The 21,367-nt window shown below is 38.0% G+C and overlaps 1 protein-coding gene across 1 annotated transcript in view; it reads right to left on the reverse strand.

The window, feature by feature from the left end:
• Nucleotides 1-507: 507 nt before the first annotated feature.
• Nucleotides 508-21,367, reverse strand: part of TAFA2 (TAFA chemokine like family member 2) — a gene marked incomplete at its 3' end in the record, with an annotated part of 416,622 nt that continues 395,762 nt past the window's right edge. The window contains exons 3-4 of the mRNA XM_079773790.1: nt 1,757-1,909; nt 508-677 (exon numbers count right to left, since the gene is read on the reverse strand). Coding sequence (XP_079629916.1) covers nt 508-677; nt 1,757-1,909 — 323 coding nt within the window. The remainder of the gene's footprint in view (nt 678-1,756; nt 1,910-21,367) is intronic.

Raw genomic sequence — 21,367 nt, forward strand, 5'->3', positions numbered from 1 at the left:
ACCAGTGGGGTCCCTCAGCCTGGCTTGTGCCCTCTTGCAATCCAGGACCCCTCTGGGGATGTCGGAGAGCTGGTTTTGGCCCAATCCCTGCGGATCAGGTCAAGGGATCTCACCGGTGCACTAATCCATGCACCGGGCCTCTATTATAAAATAAAATATTTTCTTTTCTTTTCTTTCTTTCTTTCTTTCTTTTTTTTTTTTTTTTTTTTGAGAATCTATTCAGAGTTCTATCCATGAGCAGAATAAGGGGTTGGGGTCACCTTTCCAGCATTTTTAATATGCACCTTTGGGGTTTTCACATTACTGTCAGTATCTCATGAGGGAACAAATAATATTTGTTTATTAGATAACACAACAGCTGATGGCAATCTAGAGATGTTATTCGGAATGAAATAAAAATGTGCTATGAAAAATGAATTAGGGAGAAAATGGGGAAAAACATACTATGGAAAACTATACTCTCGCATTCTCCAACCAACACTTAAAGATATCACTGTGTATGCTTTGTTAATTCAGAGACATTTTACTTTCCCAAGCTGGCTGTCCACTTACCCGAGTTGTTTTCACTTTATTCCCAGAGGAGCAGCTCCATCCTTTCCGATCAGGAAGAACTTTACACTCCTCTCCCTCAAGACATGGCTGCATATGACACCACCATTTCTGCTCCACTATGGAAGCTACAGGAAATAGAAAATTGATGCAATGTTTTCCATTGGGTTTGTTCATTCTCTGGGTGCACATTTAAAGAAAAAGCCATCAATTTTTCCTATCACTGGGTAGACTGTGTTTTAGGGCCCGCCTCTTTTTTTTTTTTTTTTTGTCCAAAAGGGCTAAATCTAGATTTTCTGAGTAGAATAATTATTTTAATTTTACTTTATTATGGTAAGAATACTTTACATGAGACTTACCCTTTTGAATCATTAAATGTACAATACACAATAAGCACATTGTTGAATGGATTTTCATGGGAATATATAGGCTTCATGAAAACTGATATATTTGAAAGAAATTAATAGTATGTATGTAATAACTGGTTTACATACACAGATAAGCAAATAAGCCCCTGACCAATTTAGAATCAATATTTTAGAGTAAATGTTGTATTTCCCACAGTAGGCTGAAAATCAGAGGGCATTAGAGTTAATGCAATTTTTAAATTTTTTTTTTTACTGTGGGCAGTAGCCATCTTCACAAGATATGGACCATGCTAATATGAGCACTTAAATTATTATTTATGGTAACATCAATTAAATGGCTGAATATCCTATTCTAATTAAGTAAATAATCAAATAAAGAAATGAATATTCTCATGCATCTTTATAATAACCAACATTTTATATAAATTCTATCCACAGCTAAATATTTTTTTACATGTATGATGTTCATTTTTCATTCTTAAGAACCATCCATGGGCTTAGAAATTCATACTATTTAATCATCTGTTTTCATCTCTTCTTTCCCAATTAATTTACACACACACACCCTCAGCTGGTAAATCAGTATTTCATGGCATCAAAGAAGCACTTGAATTTGTTGGAACCCCATTATAACGCCATTTATTATGAAACTGGGTAAGCCCTTAGGCCTCCTTCCAAAGGATTTTGGATTTCAAAATGCCTTACGAATAACCTCATATCAACCACATAATCTATAATGCGGTCCCTCAGAATTGGCCCCGCCAACAGCATTACACTGGGGTTCCAGTTCTAAGCAGTCCCCAGCTACACTACTGCAATGAGCAATGTAAAAGTCGCACCATCCACACAAGATGGAGCAGCTCGCGTGGTGCCTGCCACCTGCCCGGGGAAGCAGGAGCACTTGACAGTTTGTGACCGTTCTTCTATCTTGTTCTTATTACAGCATCTGTGGAGTGCCACCACCTCGCAAGTGCCCGTTTTAACATGATGAGCTGTACAAACAAAAACAAAAGATGAGACATTAAGAAAGCTTTGGACACTTCCTTCCTCTTTTTAATTAGCAGTGCATTACATATAGCTCTATAGGAGACCCACCAGGCATGAAACTAGAACTACAATGATGCTGACTCCATAATGGGAGTTGATTTCTTTTCTAAATGTGGCAGGACCATTTCTGTCAGTAAATGCTTGGTGAAGCAGGAATAACTGGTAACTAGATTAAAATAAGCCGTTAGAACAGTCTGAAATATAGGAGCAATATATAGTGCCGTCAAAAACATATTTCGTTGCATGTGGCTTCTTTTTACACCTTTTTTTCCCAACATGTTAAAGTAAGGTAAACCCTTGGACAAATATGCTACATTGTGGCTGATGGATAATATAAAGGTTATGTTCATCTGGGGGTGAGTGTAAGGTCAGGCAGAATAACAATTTTCAAGAAGCAATGATGAAGGGAAGATTTCCCCCTCCTTACTATTCATCTGCACAGTTTCTCTGGAAATGAATTAATGGGCTGATTCTTGAAATTGCTATTAATGTCCCAGAAGTTCCAGCCAGTTTCAGAACCCAAAAATTATTCCTTCCAATATTGCCTGCGGGGACAACTGTCACCAAAAGGCACCAAGTACAGCCAGAACTTGGGTGGATTTATATCTAGCCTAGAAACCCAGTCCAAAAAGCTGTGAGGTCCCCTACCCTTTCCATCCACCTTGCAGTAAGGCTATGAAGGTGAAATTTTGGGACCTGACATCACATTATGATAAGGCTCTATTAATCCTACTGTGACATGATAAAGCAAAAGTTTCATCTGCTAAAAACAAAAATAGCTTAGAATCCAACATTTATTGAAATACTATACTTTCAGAAGTTTTAAAACTGTGATTGCTATAAAAACAAATTTACATAGAAAAAGTAGAGATCTAAAGTTCTTTAATGTTATAAACATATTGAGAAGAGCACATTATGCATTTATAATATTAATCTTCCCTGGGAGATGAGGAACTGCTGTGTTAGATAACTTGTTTAGATTTTTCTTGTGAGAAAGAGGAAATCACACATATTATCCACCTCATACCTCCATGAGAGATCAAGAAGCTCAAGCATGACATACAGCTTTGACAAGTAATTCTCAAAAGAGCTTTTAAGAAGCAAATATCATTTCCAAAGTCACAAAGCTATCCCTAGCAATGCTAAAAATTTAAGAGCGAGACTTCTGTTCCTCATGCTTTGTTGGTAGCCTTCCCATGATAATTTCGTTCAGTCTATGACTTGTACCTATTGATGTAGGTCTCCTAAGTGTGAATCTACAGCCCAGATTTCTTCCCTAAGCTCTATTTCATAAGTGGTGCTGCCTGATTTATATATCTACTTAAGTGTCTTATAAGGAGCTCACATTTAGAGAAAAAAGAGAACTATAGACATTCTAGCCCAACCTATTTTTTGCCAAATTCTCCTTTCCCCAAGACTTCTCTATCTACTTCTGGAACATACTTTCTTAGCTAAGGATGATTCCATTGGTTTTAACTTATTGAATGTTTTTGTGTTATACAAGTCATCATACTGCTTTCTACACTATACTTAGTCACATTTTAGTTGAGTCAATACCACACATCAGGCATGGTTTTAGGTTTGCAGGGTTGCATTAGTGAATAAGAGAGACATAGACCATGTCCGCAAAGAGCTCATATTCATCTGGAGAAAACAAATAATAATGCCTAAGTTAATGATTCCATAGGACAATATTAGATTTGTAAGCGCTTTGAAGGAAATGCACTATGTTTTTTAGAGTAATTAAGGATGGAGAGAATGTATATTTTAGCAAGAGTCTCAAGGAAGACCTCTCTAAGGAGGTACCTGAATAATGACCTGAGTGAAGAGAAGGAAGCACCCATTATGAAGATCTAAGGAAGAGCATTCCAAAGAGAAAGAGCAGCAATGACAAGGTACCAAATGGGGAAAAGCATGGTATGTTCTCAGGACAGCAGGATGACCAGTGTGGTTGAACAATTGAGAAGTCAAGGGAAAGGTGTCAGAAATGTGGGAAGATCATGTATAGGGTCTGATATGCCACAGTAAGGAGATGGGACTTGATTCTCATTGCAAGGAAAAGTCTTTGGTATGATCTCATTAACACTTTAGACATTTTCTCAGGCTGCTCTTTAGAGAAAGGACTGGGGAAAAAAGCAAGAGTGGAATCAGGGAAACCAATTATGAAGAGACTGCAGGAGTCTAAGTGATAAAGGATGGAACTAAGACTATACTAACAGCAGTAAACTTGTGGGAAAGTAGCAGGTTAGGGGTATTTCAGCGCAGGGTTGGTTTGACTTGCTAATGGGTAGAATGTCAGCTGTGAGGGAAAAAGGAATTAAGGATTACTCCTAAATTTGTCCTGAGGTTGGTGGTGTTGGTAGATAAAGTCTTGGGGAAAGGAGAATTTGGCAAAAAGATGGGTTGGGCTGGAATGTCTATAGTTCTCTTTTTCTCTGTTAAATGTGAGATCCTTATAAGATACTCAAGTAGAGATATACAGTAAATCAGGCAGCATCATTTATGAAATAGAGCTTAGGAAAAAAATATGGGCTCCAGATTCACACTCAAGAGATCTGAACCAAATTACCATGGAAAGGCTACCAAGAAAGAAGGGGAAAATGTCCCAAATATAGACCTGCAATGAAGAAAACAGAAAAAAAAAAAAGACTGATAAGGACCAACATATGGGTGCGAGAAAAAAGAACCCAAATAAAGACATAGAACCCAAAGAATAAAATGTTTCAAGAAGAAGGGATTGATCAGCTATGTCAAAAGCTACTGAAAGGTTCAATAAATTAAAAGAAATAATTGTCCCTTAAAAAAGTAATATGATGTAGTGGTTAAAACCAAAGTTCCTGGGTTCAAATCTAAGCTACTCCTAGCAGCTGTGTGATTTTGGGCAAGTTACCTAATATCTCTGAGTAGCAGTCTTTTATGTCTAGAACAGATAATCTTCATATGGCTGGTTTGGGAATTAAATGATTTATCATGTATAAAGTCTTTAGAACACTTCCCGACTCATCATCAGCACTCTGTTAGTATTGTTAGCATTTCAACTTAATAAAAATCATTTTAATGGCCTGATAAAGCATGAATGAAGTATGTTTGGTACAGAATAAGATGTAAAACTGTACAATTATAAAAATTTCTTTCATGGAGTTTTTCTGTGAACGAAAGAAGGAAATAGATACCATAAAAGCATGCTTACTTGCTGGAATGATGTGGTAGAAAAATCAGTCAATATCACAGAGAAAAATGGATAATTGAAAAAGAAAGTTCTTGAGAAAGAAAAAGGAATTGAGATTCAGGGCACCAGAGAGGATGGCATTAGATTGATGTGGGGACACAATCCATTTGACTGAAGCAGGTAAGTGTGAGTGAGTGGATCAGGTGGTGAGAAGATGAGGCAGTTTCTTATATGATTTTATCTAGTTTCTCTATGAAATATGAGAGATGTTTCAGAATAAAAAAGAGAACTAGTATATGAAGTAAATATTTCAAAAAGAGGAAAGCAAGTTTACCTATAAAGGGCAGTAGATCATTTGGCAGGAAGTTGGCTGACATACCCTGTGAAGTGCAGATGGCACAGTGGATGGAAGAAGAGGTGGAATACAGGGCAGAATTAAGATAAACATCTCCGTGATATTAGATTATTTGGTATGCTTGGAATTTTTATAGTGATATAGGAAAGCAGATATGTTAATCATAAGGCAATTAATCCTGCAACTCTTTGAATGGAAGCCAGGTTAGAGATAAGATATTATTAGGATTCTTCAGATAGTGAAGCTGTAGGCAGAGTGCTGAGCTGAGACAGTTTCAGAAAGAGTTTGATGGTGGCTAGGGCTCTGTGGTCTTCCCCAGACTATGGCAGCCAGGAGCCACAGTAGGTTCCACCAATCTCTCCCCTGAGAAAAAAAAGGCATAATTTCAGCACCAAGGTCATTTTACCACTTTTTTATAAGGAAGGTTTTATCATACATAGAAAAAGACCCTTAATCTGATTTTTTTCCCAAATGCTAATATCAAAAGTTTGACTTTGACAAGAAAAATAAGAGGATAAAATCAGTGTGGTAGTCATTAGTGCTGTTCACCAAATATTTCTGGTTCTCCCCTTTCTGGGATGTGGTAGTACTATATTTCTCCACCCAATTAAATTTAGATGCAGCGATGTGACTTGTTTAGGCCAATGAGATGGAAGTTAAATAATATGAGTCACTTATGAGAAAAGGGAAAGGATAGCAGTCTGTGTGGACAACTAACCTATGACAAAGGAGGCAAGACTATACAATGGGTTAAAGACAGTCTCTCCAATAAATGGTGTCAGGAAAACTGGACAGACACATGAAAAAATTAACTATAGCATTTTTTATATTACATACAAAAATAAACCTAAAATGGATTAAAAACTTAAGTGCAAGACCTTCAACTATAAAATCCTAGAAGAAAACATAGGCAGTAAATTCTTTGACATCACTCAGCAATATTTTTTGGACATGTCTTTTCAGGCAAGGGAAACAAAAGAAAAGTAAACAAATAGGACTACACCAAACAAAAGTTTTTGCACAGTGAAGGAAACTAGCAACAAAATGAAAAGCCAACTCACTAAATGGGAGAACATATTCACCAATGATATATCTGATAAGGGCTTACTATCCAAAATATATAAGAAACTCTTACAACTTAACACTAAATAAAACCCAAACAATCTGAATAAAAAATGGGCAGAGGACCTAAATAGACACTTCTTCAAAGAAGACATACAGATGGCCAATAGACATGAAAACATGCTCAACATCACTAATCATCAAATAAATGCAAATCAAAACCACAATGACATTTCACCTCACACCCCTAAGAGGGCTATCATCAACAAACAACAAGTGTTGGCAAGCATATAGAGAAAAGGGAATCCTCATGCATTGTGGGTGGGTTTGTAAATTGATGCAGTCACAATACAACAATATGGAGGGTCCTCAAAAAATTCAAAATGTAACTATCATATGACCCAGCAATCCCAGTTCTAGATAGTTCTCTAACAAATCCAAAACACTAATTTGAAAATATATACATACTCCTATATTTATTGCAGCATTATTCACAATAGCCAAGATATTGGAAGCAACCCAAGTGCCCATCTATAGACAAATGGATAAAGAAAGTGTGGTACATTGTACAATGGAATATGACTCAGACATAAAAAGAATGAAATGTTACCTTTGCAACAACCTGGATGGACCTAGAGTTTATTGTGCTAAGTTAAAGTCAGGCAGAAAAAAAAATACCATATGATTTAACTTACATGTGGAATCTAAAAAAATAAATGAAGAAACAAAACAAACAAATTCATAGTTACAGAGATCAAAATGGTGATTGCCAGATGGGATGGGTGCAAAAGGTGAAGGGGTTAAGAAGTACAAATTGGTAGTTACAAAATAGTCACAGGAATGTAGAGTACAGCATAGGAAATATACTCAATAATATAATAACTATGTATGGTGTCAGATGGGTACTAGACTTATTGGGGAATTACTTCGTAAGTGATATAAATGTCTAGTCACTGGGTTGCACACTGAAACTAATATAATATTGTATGTCAATTGTAATTGAAAAATAAATTAAAAATAAAGAGCGAGTGTGTAATTCACCCCATTTCTCGCTACCAGCCAGAGAAACCAATTGTGTTCTTGGTAGTAGAGACTTGATCAAGCTGAGTCCCCACCAAGATGCACCTATGCCTGAGAAATAAACCTTCAATTGTTGTAAGCCTCTAAAATTTGGAGGTTGTTTATTACTGCTCCAAAACTTAAGCATCAGTAGCACTTTCTCCTGAGAGGTTCAGTATATTTTCCTAAATGCATTAGTTGGAGGATAATTCAGTTAAGTATGATATCTCAAAACCTGGATCATTTACCTTAATTAAGTCAATGCAGAATAAATATGGAAAAAACACAACTTGTTTAGATATTTATGTGATTCAAAGGATTGTAATGAATTGTTCCATAGTTGGATAATTACATGGGCTAAGTTCGGCATGTCAGAGCTCTGGTGAAGAAAGTGTGCTTCTTTCTTCTCTGAGAGAATGGAAGTGAAGTGCCCATGTGGTTCAATGAAGAGGAGGATGAGGTAGGTGCTGCACTGGGAAAACAGAACATGGGACTAAATGCTAAGAGATTAATAATAAAGGCAGCAGCAAAAGCAGGCCTGACAGACAGGAGGCTTTTCTGACCTAAACTTTCTTTTCATTGTCTATGAATAAAATACTCAGGCACACAGGTTTTGTTTCCTGGCGAGAAATGTGATTTTATGAAAAATCTCTCTCAGCCTTTGCTGTTCTTATTAGAACTGAAGTTCTAAAGTTTATTGTGGGAGAATGACAAAGGGATAATTAATCTTTTAAAAATAGGATGGGTGGAGGGATAGATGGATAATCTTGTACTTGAAAGAGTTTGAAGGCTTACGTAGGGAGAATATTGACTGTTCAGTATTACTTGATATCTGCTGGTAGATATGGCTTAAAACAGGGAAATGAATCTTCTAGCAGAATTTAGTCCACCTAAGCATAGCATGTATATAAATATATATAGTTTTCTCATTTGTCTGATGTACTTCTTATAACCAAATCCTTGTGGACAAAGACTAATTTTTCATGTAAACAGCTCAGTATGTGGTATATGTTTACTAGATGGTAAACCAATAATTTAAGAAGGTAAAACTAATGCCTGTGGTTTTATTTTAAAAGGTTAATGAGACTGTAAGAAATTCAAGCAGTTACTGGAATTCTCTACACAGATTCAGACAGAGCTTATGCTAAACTAACCTAATCAAATATTAGGGTTTTCCAAATTAACAAAACAGGCTTTGAAGACAATCAGTTAGCATCATAACAAAATGATGCAAGACCCCCTGGAGAAGATTTAAATGAAAAAAGAATAATTAAAAAAAAACTGATTTCAGAGAGATAGAAACATCAATGATGAGAATCATTGATTGGCTGCCTCCTGTATGCCCGCTACTGGGGACAGAGCCCGAAACCTGGGCATGTGCCCTGACCAGGAATCGAATTGTGACCTCCTGGTTCATGGGTCAATGTTCAACCACTGAGCAACCCCAGTTGGGCACAAATTTTTATTTTTTATGTAAGAATTCTGAAGTTAAAAACAAAAAGAAACACAACCCACCTGGTTGCTAGTCTGCAATTTTCCCCTGTCTGGATGTGATGCATAAACACAAAGTTGCCTCCTCCAATTTTGTGAGGTGGCACTAGAGACACATCAGTTTAATTCTTATAAAAATAAGAATACCAAGTCTTACCCAGCTCTAATTGTGTCTTCCAAGCTTATTACCTTATGTCTTATTTCAACAATAGGACCGTTAGTCGTATAATGGCCCAGAAACATGGCCTTAAGAGACTGCCACTTAAATCATATCTTAAGATTCCTAAATGTTTGGCAAAGGTATATTCTGGCATGAAGTCCTATAAGGCATTTTTTTCCCAAATGCCTTTTTTACCCATTGAAAGGCACCTCTTCATAAGGGGGCAAAATGAATTAAATAGCATTTTATTTGTAAGCATGCAGAGATTTTTAAGCATTATATACATACATAGTTATATGTGTAATTTATATTTACATATGTGTTAATATGTTCACATTTTATTCATCACTTGTGAAACAACTATAAATGCATAGCTATGAAAAATTAGCTCACAACAGAGTAATAGTTATGTAAATCATTCACCTGGAGTAGATATTGCTGGCCTTAGGGTTAATAAGAGCACAAAGCTTTGCATATCACATTCTATATGTAAGAATAATTCATTCACTCTGGAAACAATTTATAGAATAATGGTAATTGCTAACATTTACTGGATTTTAACTGTATGCCAAGCGTTATTCTATTTTATCATCACAGCAACCATTAAAGGGGAAGCTATAATTATCCCCAATTTATGGTTGCAGAAACTGAACCGCAGAAAGGTTACGGAGCTTGCCCAAGGTAATGTAACTAGTAAGGGACAAAACCAGAGAGGAGAGTCCAAGCAGTTTGCTTTCAGAATCCATGACCTTGACCACTGTTCTCTGGTGGCTTTTCTATAGAGCTTCACATGTGCTACAGAGGACAGATCCAGGTGATGTGGAGAAATGCAGGGAAGGTATCCCTGTCCCCACATGCAACACTTGGTAACCTTGAAAGGGCATGGGCTCTGGAGCTGAAATACCTCAGTTCCCACCTATTTTCACCTATACTTTACTGAGCAAAGCCTTGAACAAGCCATTCACCTTCAAGGAACTTGTTTGTTCATGTCTAAAATGGCTCCATGAGCCCTTATGAAGACTAAATCAAACTATGTACATGATAAAACTACTTTTCAACTCTTTAGCAACTGAAATGTTAATTATCTTAATTTTTACTTTTTAAAGTAATCAATAAATATCAAAACAATGCAGCATATATAAACTACAAAGACAGTTGTGAGGGAAAGTTACCTACATTTTATAAAAGTTCTAATTTCATATTACAAAAAAGTCTATATATACTTGTGTTGACATAAGATACATGTAAAAAATTGAATCTGATACTTAAGCTACAGAGAGAGTAAATTTAGCATTAAGTTGTGAATTTGTACCTATCTAGTTTCCTCTCCACTGAATTTCAGTTCTTATTTGTATTCTGATTTGTCTCATTGATTCTGAAATTTTGTTTGTCTCCATACACTCCTATTTAATAGTTTTACCCAGCTTGAATAGCTCCCCAGAGAGTCTGCATTATACCTTCTTCTACACAGGAATAAAGTATCACCTACTCGCACCAAAATAAGCATGTAAAATGCAAGCGGCTTAGTGGATTGAGGTTGCTGTAAATCACTTTGAATGGAAAAATGTGCTGAAACAGAAACTTTTTGAGACAGCTAATTTCTCACTTTAATTCATTAGAAGGAGAAAACAAGGCACATTTTTAGACTTCCTGGTGAAGCAATCTAATTAAAGGAAATAATCACTTACATAGCTCAATGAAATTTCAAAAATTTGCATAATTTATGAAGTCAGCATGATTGGGCAGGAAATAGCCAAGTGCCAGTGACATTTTTGCAAAGCCTGTTTTCTGAAATGTCTCCAATTTTATGGGGAAGAATAAAATTATTAGGGAAAGACAGATTGGCACTAAAGAATAACCCTAATTAACAGTACAGTCTCTCTTAACAAAAGCAAACTCTCAACCAGATGATGTCCTCAGTCTATTTTAAGAGAAAGGTGGGACAGAAGAGTCACTCTAAAAGTTTAGATTCATTTGCCCTCAGTTTAAACATGAACATCTCGTACCTCCTTTGTTTTCAAATGAGAACTGACACTGAGGAAGGCAACAGTGGTCTCTTTAAAAACTGCCCAGCAACTTTTGCTTGGGAAGCCTGATCTGAAAAAGAGGAGCTAGACCAATCAAATCCATCCCTCTGGAAATGTGGACTAGAAGTCAGAAATAGCCACAGGGAAATGGGCATTTGAGCAGATGACCCATGGAGAATGCTGTGCACCTCATGGTGATGAGAGATGCACTCAGAGGAAGCAAACAGGAGAGGTGCAGAGAGAGGTAACAGACAAGACAGTAGGTAGTTCCTTCGGCTGCCTTGGCATCTGCTCTTGGCGAGGTCTTCCTGAAATTTTCCCTACAATCGTTTTAAATGAGCCCTTTCCCACCCCCCCCCCCCCTCTTAGATAACCCAGTGATGTCTCTGTTTGACCCCAAAAATGTGCTGCCTAGGATATTTAAGTTTTTGTAATTAAAGTTATAATGAACAATAGCTAATTATTAGCAGAGGGATTCTTTGCCCTTATTTTTAAGAACAAGAGACAAGTTTCTACCTTCAAAGTACCCAGGAAATACACAAACCAGCAGCCACACTTTCTCCTTTAACCTCCTAGTGGAAATTGACATTTCAAATGATGATCCAAAGGCCATCTCAAATTACTGTGAATGTTTCTAATGTCAAAGGCTAACAGCAGATGTCCTGCTTAATCCCAAATTACACATGCACACAAAATGTGAAGAATCAGAATATCCCCGCTTCCGATACACTGTAGGAGTCACAGTGCTCTTTAATGATTAATAAATTTCCTTTAAGTGATTCTAGGAAGGAGGGCAGTACAGCCCAAGTGCTTATTGAGAAAAATGACAGTGAGTAGAAAGAGCACTTAAAAAAAAGATGGGATATTTGGGCCTAGTACATAGTTCTCTGTCCCTAAAGAGTGTAATCTTGAGTAAGTCATTTGGATTTCTGGGTCTTTTTCCTCATTTGAAAAATATCAGTCTATTTATAGAGTGAATTTAAAGATTCCTTCTACTTTTAAAATTCTATGAGTTTATGAAGTGATTAAGTTTCATTAAATGGGTACTATAAAGTAGACCTATCAGAAAATGAAAGTCAAAGTAAAACAGATTTTTTTTAATCACTTCAGACTTACATAAATTAACTTCATTAAGTCACTGCACCAAATGAAAAACTGCGAATGGAGTTTATATTTTTGGATATATTTCTTATATGTATGAAGTCATGAATCTTAACTACACAGCATAACATTCACTGTAAAGTCAATCTACATCCTCATAATCCTCATATTCTTTTATGTACAAAACAGTTTAATTACTGTTGATTCCATGAGACAAATCAAGTACCAAAGGTATCCTAGCACAGTGGTTTGGGAGAGGATTCTGAAGCCAAGATAGGTTAGGTTCAAGTCCCAGCTTTACAAGAGAGTGCCTACCTACTCATTAAGTCTCCTTTATCTTTCCTCCTGGGCATACAACTAGACTATGGGCAGAAGTACATTATACTTCCTTAAAAACCTACTCCATCACCCACTCTCTCCTCCCCTTTAAGTTACATGTCAGTGCCAAAGGTGACCTTGAAGAGCCACAATCATCCTGAATGACTGTGTAGAGGAGAGATCCATCCCCTGACATTAAATGGCTTCATATATACCAGAAGTAAACAGGCTATGTTAGGTCAATGAGATTTAGAAGTATATCTGTTATAATAGCAAGTATTAACTAATACACAATAAGATTCCTATCAATGGGCCTAGGAAGGAGTCAGGTATAGTCCAAGTGCTTCTTAAGGAAACTATTCAGTGTTATAGTCTGAGTGTTTGTGTCTCCCCATTATTCATGATGGAAACCAAGTGCCCACGGTGATGGTATTAAAGGTAGGATCTTGGGGAGGTAATTGGGTTAGTGTCCTTATAAAAGAGGCCCCCAAGGAGAGGCTCACCCCTTCTGCAATGTGAGGACACAACATGAAGTCTGAAGCCCAGAAGAGGGCCCTCACTTGTACCATGCTGGCACTCTGATCTTGAACTTCAAGTCCCCAGAACTGAGAAACAAACTTCCTTTGTTAATAGGCCACCCAGTCTTTGGTATTTTGTGATGGCAGCTTGAATGGACTAAGGCATTCAAAGAACAAAAAATATGTAATTTGAAAAATATATATATTTTGCCTCTCTTATGCTTCAGCTTCACATCAGTAAAATAGGAATTATAATACCTATCATAAAGGGATGAAAGGATCAATTGATTCAGCACTTATAATGATGCTTATATTTGATAAACAGAGTAAATGTTAGCCATACCTCTTATTATGGAGTCTAAGAAAACCTTACTTACACCCTTGAATCCATTTATATAATGCAGACATCTAAGAGAGAATCATTGACTTTTAGAGAATTTAAAAATAATAAAGTCAAATTTTGCCACTTTACAAAAATGAAATTGTTAGAAAACATCTAGTATACTCACTAGTTCAAAATCACAGGCTTAAGAGTGGGGAGATCCATAATTAGAATTCAGCTCTCTTAACTCCCAGTTCAATGTCAATTCCATCACCTACCCCACATCTCTTTGCTCACCAAATTCCTCTCATTTTGCTTCCTGTTTACTTAATTTCCCTCCCTCATTTGCAACTTTACCTCTAATGACTTAACTTGGGCATCCTTAGCATCTTTTCATAGCATAACCGTAAGGGATCTCTGATGGGTCTCCCTCCTTGTTAGCTTATTCTCCTGCACACATATAAACACTCACATTCTACCATGGTAGATCTTTCTAAAATTAAGCCCAGGGTATAAAACCATGCCTGGCTCATAATTATTCATAGAATAAATTTAAATTCTTGGGTATGCCCAAGCATCCTTCCATCAGCCCATTTCTGACTATTGCAGTCTCCCTTTCCTGTGTGCTCTGTTGTACCCTACACTTGAGTCATAGAAACAATTTTTAGAACCTTATGTCTTTGCTCAGGCCACCTCTCTCTCTTTCCTGAGTCCTTGCCCCACTTCTTAGCCCCCAGGAAACACTTACCCCACCTTTCAATTTGAAAACATCGCAACACCTACTCTATGAAGCTGCTAATCAAATCCTCGGGTAGACTGGACCAGCCTTCTCTCCTCTGATTAATGTTTTCTTAGTTTTTTTCTGAAACACCTGTAAGTTTTCTATATTTACTCTTTATTTCTCTCTATTAAATTGTAAGGCTCAGCTTCATGATTATTCATCTCTGATTCCCCAGCTTGAAGCACAGTTTGAGAACCATAATAGAAAAAATCAATATGTTTGATGAATAAATGAATAAATAAATGGTTTACTACAGAGTTCTCAAAAAAATAGTAATAATTTTTCAAGTCCAGGCTTAGATTAATACACTCAGTGAGCCCTGAATTGGGAAATCAGAAGCCCTAGGTTCTATTTAAACAAAGGGACTATTTAAACTTCAATAAATCGGTTAATCTCCCTAAGTCACAAGTCATCATCTCTAAAATAAAGTGACCATCACAAAAGCAGTGTGACATTGTATCCCCACCCAGAAGATCTTGATTTTGGTTCCAAATTGGTCAGGAAAATTCTTTGAAAAATTATTTTATTTATTTGGATTTTAGTTTCCGCAGCTACATTAGAAGGGTCTCTAAGTTTCTCTTCTGCTCCAAAAACGTATTATATGGTTGCTATGCAGAAATCTAGATCAATAGAGGCACTAGGGTCATTTGTCTTTGGGAAATAATTATCCCCTGTGGAAAGGATGAACTTCTATTTCCCATATCTAATTTTGCATATTCATAATTCCATGGTTTTCTGTGTACTAAGGAGTTTTCTACATCTGATGTACCCTTTGAAACTAGCAAGACATCTATAAACAGAATAAATCAGTATTATTCAAGAATGAATGAAATAACTGCCTTTCAACAAAATTTTTCTAGCACATGGAAAGTTTGCTTCATACCCCATGATTGACATCAAAAGCAAATTTAGGTTATCCTTCCTCTACTTCAGCAATTTCAGTATGGAATATCCAGGTTCTGAGTGTAACTCTAGATCAAAAGCTTATAAATCGTTAAGTCAAATTACTAAGAAGACTAAAGGAAGCTTTTTTAGTTCTTAGAAGAAAGATGCTAGTAGCTCTTTGAGAAATTATATTTTGCACTGCCTATTCATGGGGTAAGGATTTTATACTGTCATATCAATTAAGATTTTTTGTTGTTGACAGCTTCTGAAAATGTCCTCTTTACAAATAACTTGATAATTCATTCATGAAGTGAAAATAGAAAAGAAGCGAAGTGTAGTAGAAAGATCATTGGTTCCCGCCCCTTTGGGAAATGTGTCCTCCTTTTCATTCTACTGTTAACTAACCATGAGATCTCTTCATTCATATATTGAAGATCTATCTATCATTGAGTAAGTACCAGGTAAAGGGACCAAAATTCTGCCACCCTGAAGCTGCTTTGGGGGTCATTGACTTTAAGTTGTTTATTAAGAAACAAAAAAACTCAGAAAGAAGCTTTGACCCTCCAACCTTCTCTGACCAAAAGATTCAGACAGAAAAACCTGCTTCAGGAAGGCAATCTTAGGATGTTGCTTAGCCTAATTTGAATAAGTATGACAAGTAAGAGGGCTCCAGGCAGAAAGATGCCTGCTAACTAGATTTCCCCTGCGTTCCATTGTTTCTGAGTGGCCTCGCCAGGATTTGCCTGCCAAGTGTGTTCTGCTCTTCCTCAACTACCTGTATATTGCCCATTTTCTCCAAAAAAAAAAAAAAAAGTCATATACCCAATGTTGCCTCATGGAATGATCATGTCTATGTGAATTCCCCATGTGCATGTATTAAACTTTGATTTTTCTCCTGCTAATCTTCTCTCTGTTGCTTTGGAAATTGGTTAAGCCAGAAGAACTTAGAAGGTGGGAGGAAAAGCATTAATATATTTTAGCCCCCGAATAGGCCTCGTGCTATCTCCTGAGAAGATAAAGCCCAGGGAATGACCACCCTGCTTTCAAGGAGCTTAAAGGCAGTAGAGGAAGGGAGCCATGTACACAAAGAGAAAAGGTGATATAGGAGCCGTGATGGAAATAGCCACCGAGTATGCTAAGACTTAAAAACCAAACAAAACAAAAAGTCATTTCCACTCAGGGGCAGTACAAGAAGAGGATCAGGAAAGAATTCAAAAAGAACATGATGCATAATCTGAATTTTGCAAGACGCCTGAAGGCTGGCCAAGTCACCCTCGCAGCGTTGGCCTTACTTCGTTTCATTATCTGTCTAGGTGATCTCTAAACTCCCCTCTGGCTCTAAATTGTCATCTTTAATAACAATATAGAAAGTTATATGTTTCTGTTTTGTTTACATATGTATATATTTAACCATAGTATGTACATTATCCAAAATCCTCTATTAAATATTTCTAATATAAAGCTTTCTAAAGTACTTATTTTGCTTCTTTAAACAGTAGCTCCTAATTTCCACTTAACTTTTAGCTATTAACCTTGGGCATGATGATAAGCATCCAGTCCTAGAGTACGTTGGCAGTGTAACTTTATGCAGATGAACAAAAAAAATCAAGATATAGTGTGACATGTAGTGAGTGGTAAGTGGATCCCGAATAAATTATATCCCAGGAATTTACTTTCTTATAAAAGTCCCTGGTGTTTCTTTGTTCTTTTGGTAATTTGCCTTTTTCTATTGAAAGTGAAGTGAGCATGCACACTAACATGCCCTCCTGGGCAGCATAAAATGGACACGATCCAGCCAATCTAATGAATGAATCAAAGGCTAAAGCAGCCTCTGGTGGGAGGCAGCAGAGGGACTGGTGGTTACAACAAATCAAACAGAAGTTGGCTTTTACACTGCTGTTGAGCAAGTTACTTACACCTAAGCAAGTTACTTACACCTAAGCAAGTTACTTACACCTAAGCTTCAGTTCCCTCATCTGTGAAACAAGAATGATAAACCACCCAGCTAATGTGGATCAGTGGTTGAGTGTTGACCCATGAACCAAAGGTCACTGTGGATTACCAGTCGGGAGCACATGCCCTGGCTTTGGGCTCAACCCCCAGTAAGGGGCGTGCAGAAGGCAGCCAATCCATGATGTTTCTCATTGATGTTTCTATCTTTCTCTCCCTCCCCCTTTCTCTCTCTCTAAAATTAATAAAGACAAATTTAAAAAAAAGAATGGTAAACCTATTTTATTTTATTGTTGAAGATTAAGAGAAAGCTGGAAAAGCTCTCAGCACTATATCCAGCATGTAGATCGTGCTCAGTGATTATTGGCATTGTTGTTATCATCATTGTTACAAATCCAGGGACTCTTATTATCTTTGTTAAACGTTCTACAAAATGTGAGGCATGACAGATGGCAATGGTTTTCAGTGAAAGTAACTTATGGATCTAGTCCTCAGAAAGTTACCTTCTTATCTAGGAGTCAGTAGGTAACAAAGTTGCATCGAAGGTGAGAACACAAATTCTAGAGCCAGTCTACTTGGATTCCAATTCCAGCCCTACCTCTTACTTGTTGCCTAACCTTTGGTAAGTTCCTTAAGCAGACTCCATCTTAGTTTCCTCATCTGTAAAAATAGGAAAATTCAATAGTACCTGCCTCATAGCATTGTTGTAAGGATTTAATTTATATCCTATATAATAAAAGCATAATATGCAAATCAACTGAATGGCGGAACAACTGGTCACTATGACACGGCTCATGGCTGGCGAGCCCAGCAGTGGTGGCAGGAGCCTCTCCCACCTCCGCTGCAGGCAGGCCATAGGAGTGAGGGGTCCTGGACTGCGAGAACCCTGGACTGTGAGATGGACAGTCTCCGAGGGGTCCCGGACTGCGAGAGGGCACAGGCCGGGCTGAGGGAACACCCCCACTCTCCAGTGCACGAATCTCGTGCACTGGGCCTCTAGTATATATATAATCACTTGCAAAGGTATCTGGTCACAACAAGGATTCTGTAAATGTTTGCTAGTGGTAGGAATAGCACTTTATGTAGCACCGATGGAGATGTAGGAGGTAGTGTCATCAAGATGGGCTTAATGGTGACTTCTTACTTCGGTGGTAAAAGCATTCTCAGAAGGCCCTCCTGAGGGAAAGGACAACTGAGAACTCATTCTCCAGGGTGACAGGCCCAGATGAGAAAGCTGACCCGCTGTGCATGACCTTGTTCATATCATTTCACTCCAAAGTCTCAGGTGGCTCGGTCCTAAAATGGGATAGCAGTATCCACCTAAAACTGTGGTGAGGATGAAATGGGATCCCAAATGTAAAGTGGCTGATCACCTCTATACTTTTAATAATTTTTTAAAGGCTCAACCTAAGGGTTAACTAAATTTGAGCCCTCACCTTGACCACTGCCCTATACTGTCTCTTTAGCCTAAGGGGCGGGAAAGCTATTCAAAAATACCCTGTTAAACTATTCTGCCACCAAACTCTGACTCCTGAACCTTTGTACCTCATTATATCCACTCCCTAGTTCTGAACTGGTGTCTCCCCTCGCATTCTTAGCAAGAGTCCCAAAGACTCCATGTGAACATGTACTGACAGACACTTGCCACCATTCTTGACTTTGCCTTTCAAATACAACCCTGTGCCTCCCTGACACTCTAGCTCTCATTTTTATTCCCTCTCATAGGTCACTTCAATCATTCAGTCATTTAACATGTATTATACACGTAAGACATATAAACACAGAAAAAGCAAAGTTCCTGCCTTCGTAGAGAAGATAAAAAAAGAAAAATCATTTTACCAGTTACACCCTGCTTACAGGGACTGATAGCTTGCTTTAAAATGTGATCTGTTAAAAAAGGGGGGGGAGGGTATGTTTCCAAAGCTTCGGCTGATCTTTCTATAAATAAAAGGTCAACAACACATCTCTGTTTTCTGAAAACACAGCAAGGAGCCCCACTGGAGAATGAACCAGGCTTAGCATCACAGTGTAAAGCTCTGTGCCCTGTGTTCACTGTGGGCTGGAACCATTGCTCATTATGTTGCACTTAAGGCAACATTTTTCTTCTTAAATTATGCTTAAAAGGTAGTCAGCGTGAGAACTACATTTTTTCTTGGAGTTAGTAGTGTGGTAACAATTGTGTGGCAGCGGGAGAGAGAGAGAGAGAGAGAGAGAGAGAGAGAGAGAGAGAGAGAGAGAGAGAGAGAATAGGAATGACAGGGTTTAATCTAATAATTACATATCTGATAACTAAGTAGAATAAGGAGGTATATCTTCACTGCACACTGGTAGAGGACCTCAGAAGAGATTATAAACTTGGAGTGACAAAGCTCATGTCCATATAATTTATTATGCAGATCAGGACCTATCTGAGAGTAAAGGGTTTGCTATTAATGACTATGCTGCAGTAATGGGTGTTAACTGGGTGGATGCAAAGTGGGACATATCATTACACCAATGCTCAGCCTGAACTGGTCTGCTGAAGTCTGCTCTTACTATGGTCTTATTCTAGCCTAACTACCCAGGCTTTTGAAAATATGCTGCTATGAATTATTATGAACTAACCTGGTGGGGAGAAAGGGAAACTAAAATCCTAGAGGAGACTAAAATCAATGGGTAAGCAACAGATTTTCCTACGTGGCGATACGGATTTCGCACTCTGCAAAACCAGTGGCCTTCTCTTTCTCTGAAAAGCCTGTACAGGATATGGTGGGCTAGAGGCTGGACCAGGGACAGTGTAGGTGCTTTTCTCTCACTCTCAGAAGGCAATGCTACTGCATCGATGGCGTCTTTGTCCTGGATCTGTTCTTTTCCTCTGTTTTGTGACAATAAATATTAATCCTCGCTATAATACCATCTCTATCAATGAAGGAGATGCAGCCCAAATTACATTGATTTTGGGCAAACCTCCATAACCAGGGGCATAAATAATATTGTGCTTAGAGGAGTGTTGAGGACATCAGATAAGGAGTGTTACAATATGAAAAATCATTAAATGAATGGACAATGTCAAATATCCCAGAACAACATGTACATAATTCCAAGCCCTGGGGCATATGGAAGAGATGGCAGAGATCAGATTACATTAGAGAGAGAGGCACTGAAAGAGAATAACTGCCAGCAAGCCTACCTGTGCTAGGGAACGTGCCACAGACAGAAGAAACGGATAATGCAGGGACATCAGACCAACCTCAGCCAAATCCAGAAGAACTAGAAACATCCATATAATGTTTTCAAGGAACTGCAGAGCTTTCAGGCGGGGTTAGGACGGGAATGAGTGTGGAACGTGAATAACCAAGAGGGCCTTCATGCTCTCAGTTTGACTAGACTTGAGACAGGCTTTTTCCAGACTATAGGCCCCTGATCTACCTTTTCCTATAGCATTTACTTTAGAAATGTTGTGATCCTAAATTCTTTCTTTTCTGGGCTGAGATGTAAATCTTTTCCCAGTCTCTTGCCTGTTTTACAACCCAGGAATGTCTTTCTCAAGCACCCTAAAGCCATAGAAATGTAATTATCAAAGAAGCTTGTCTTCCAGTCTCTGCGAGAGGGGTGGAGCCTAACATTGCTATGCACCAATCAGCAAACACGATGGCTTACAGTGACCAATCTCCTGTCCTCCAGGGCCTCTGCACCAAGCCCAGTGTTGGGAGATCCTCCTGCCTTTTATTTCAGTGGAGCTGAAATCTCTCTCCCCCTTTGCAATAGTCTTCAATAAAGTCTTCCTTGCCATTTTTAACAAGTGTCCAGTAAATTTCTTCTAGAGCATCTGCTCAACACATCCTAAGTTCTAAATTAAATTTGCCCGACTACGGCCACCGTGAGTTCAGACGCTCCAAAGGGCCTCCTCCTACCTCATTCGCCAAAAATGATCTTCTCACCAGCCTGCAGGGAACCGTTTTTCTAACAAGGAGTCAGCCTCTCCTCTGCAATCAGGGATAAAGGTGGATTCAGGTAATGCTTCAGTGGGGAAGCATTTCAGGGTGCAATCAGTCAATCAACAGGTATAAATGGGTCATGATCAGAGCCTTTCCTATTTGGATTGAGGAGCAGGAAGCATGAGAAGAATAGAAGGACAAAGAGGGGATGTGGAGAAGAAAAAAGGCAGAAAAATGAGGGTGAAGACAAACTTCACAGGATTTACAGCTTTGCCTAGAGAGCCTGCC

This window comes from Cnephaeus nilssonii (assembly GCF_951640355.1).
Source record: "Cnephaeus nilssonii genome assembly, chromosome: 6".
Classification (NCBI taxonomy): domain Eukaryota; kingdom Metazoa; phylum Chordata; class Mammalia; order Chiroptera; family Vespertilionidae; genus Cnephaeus; species Cnephaeus nilssonii.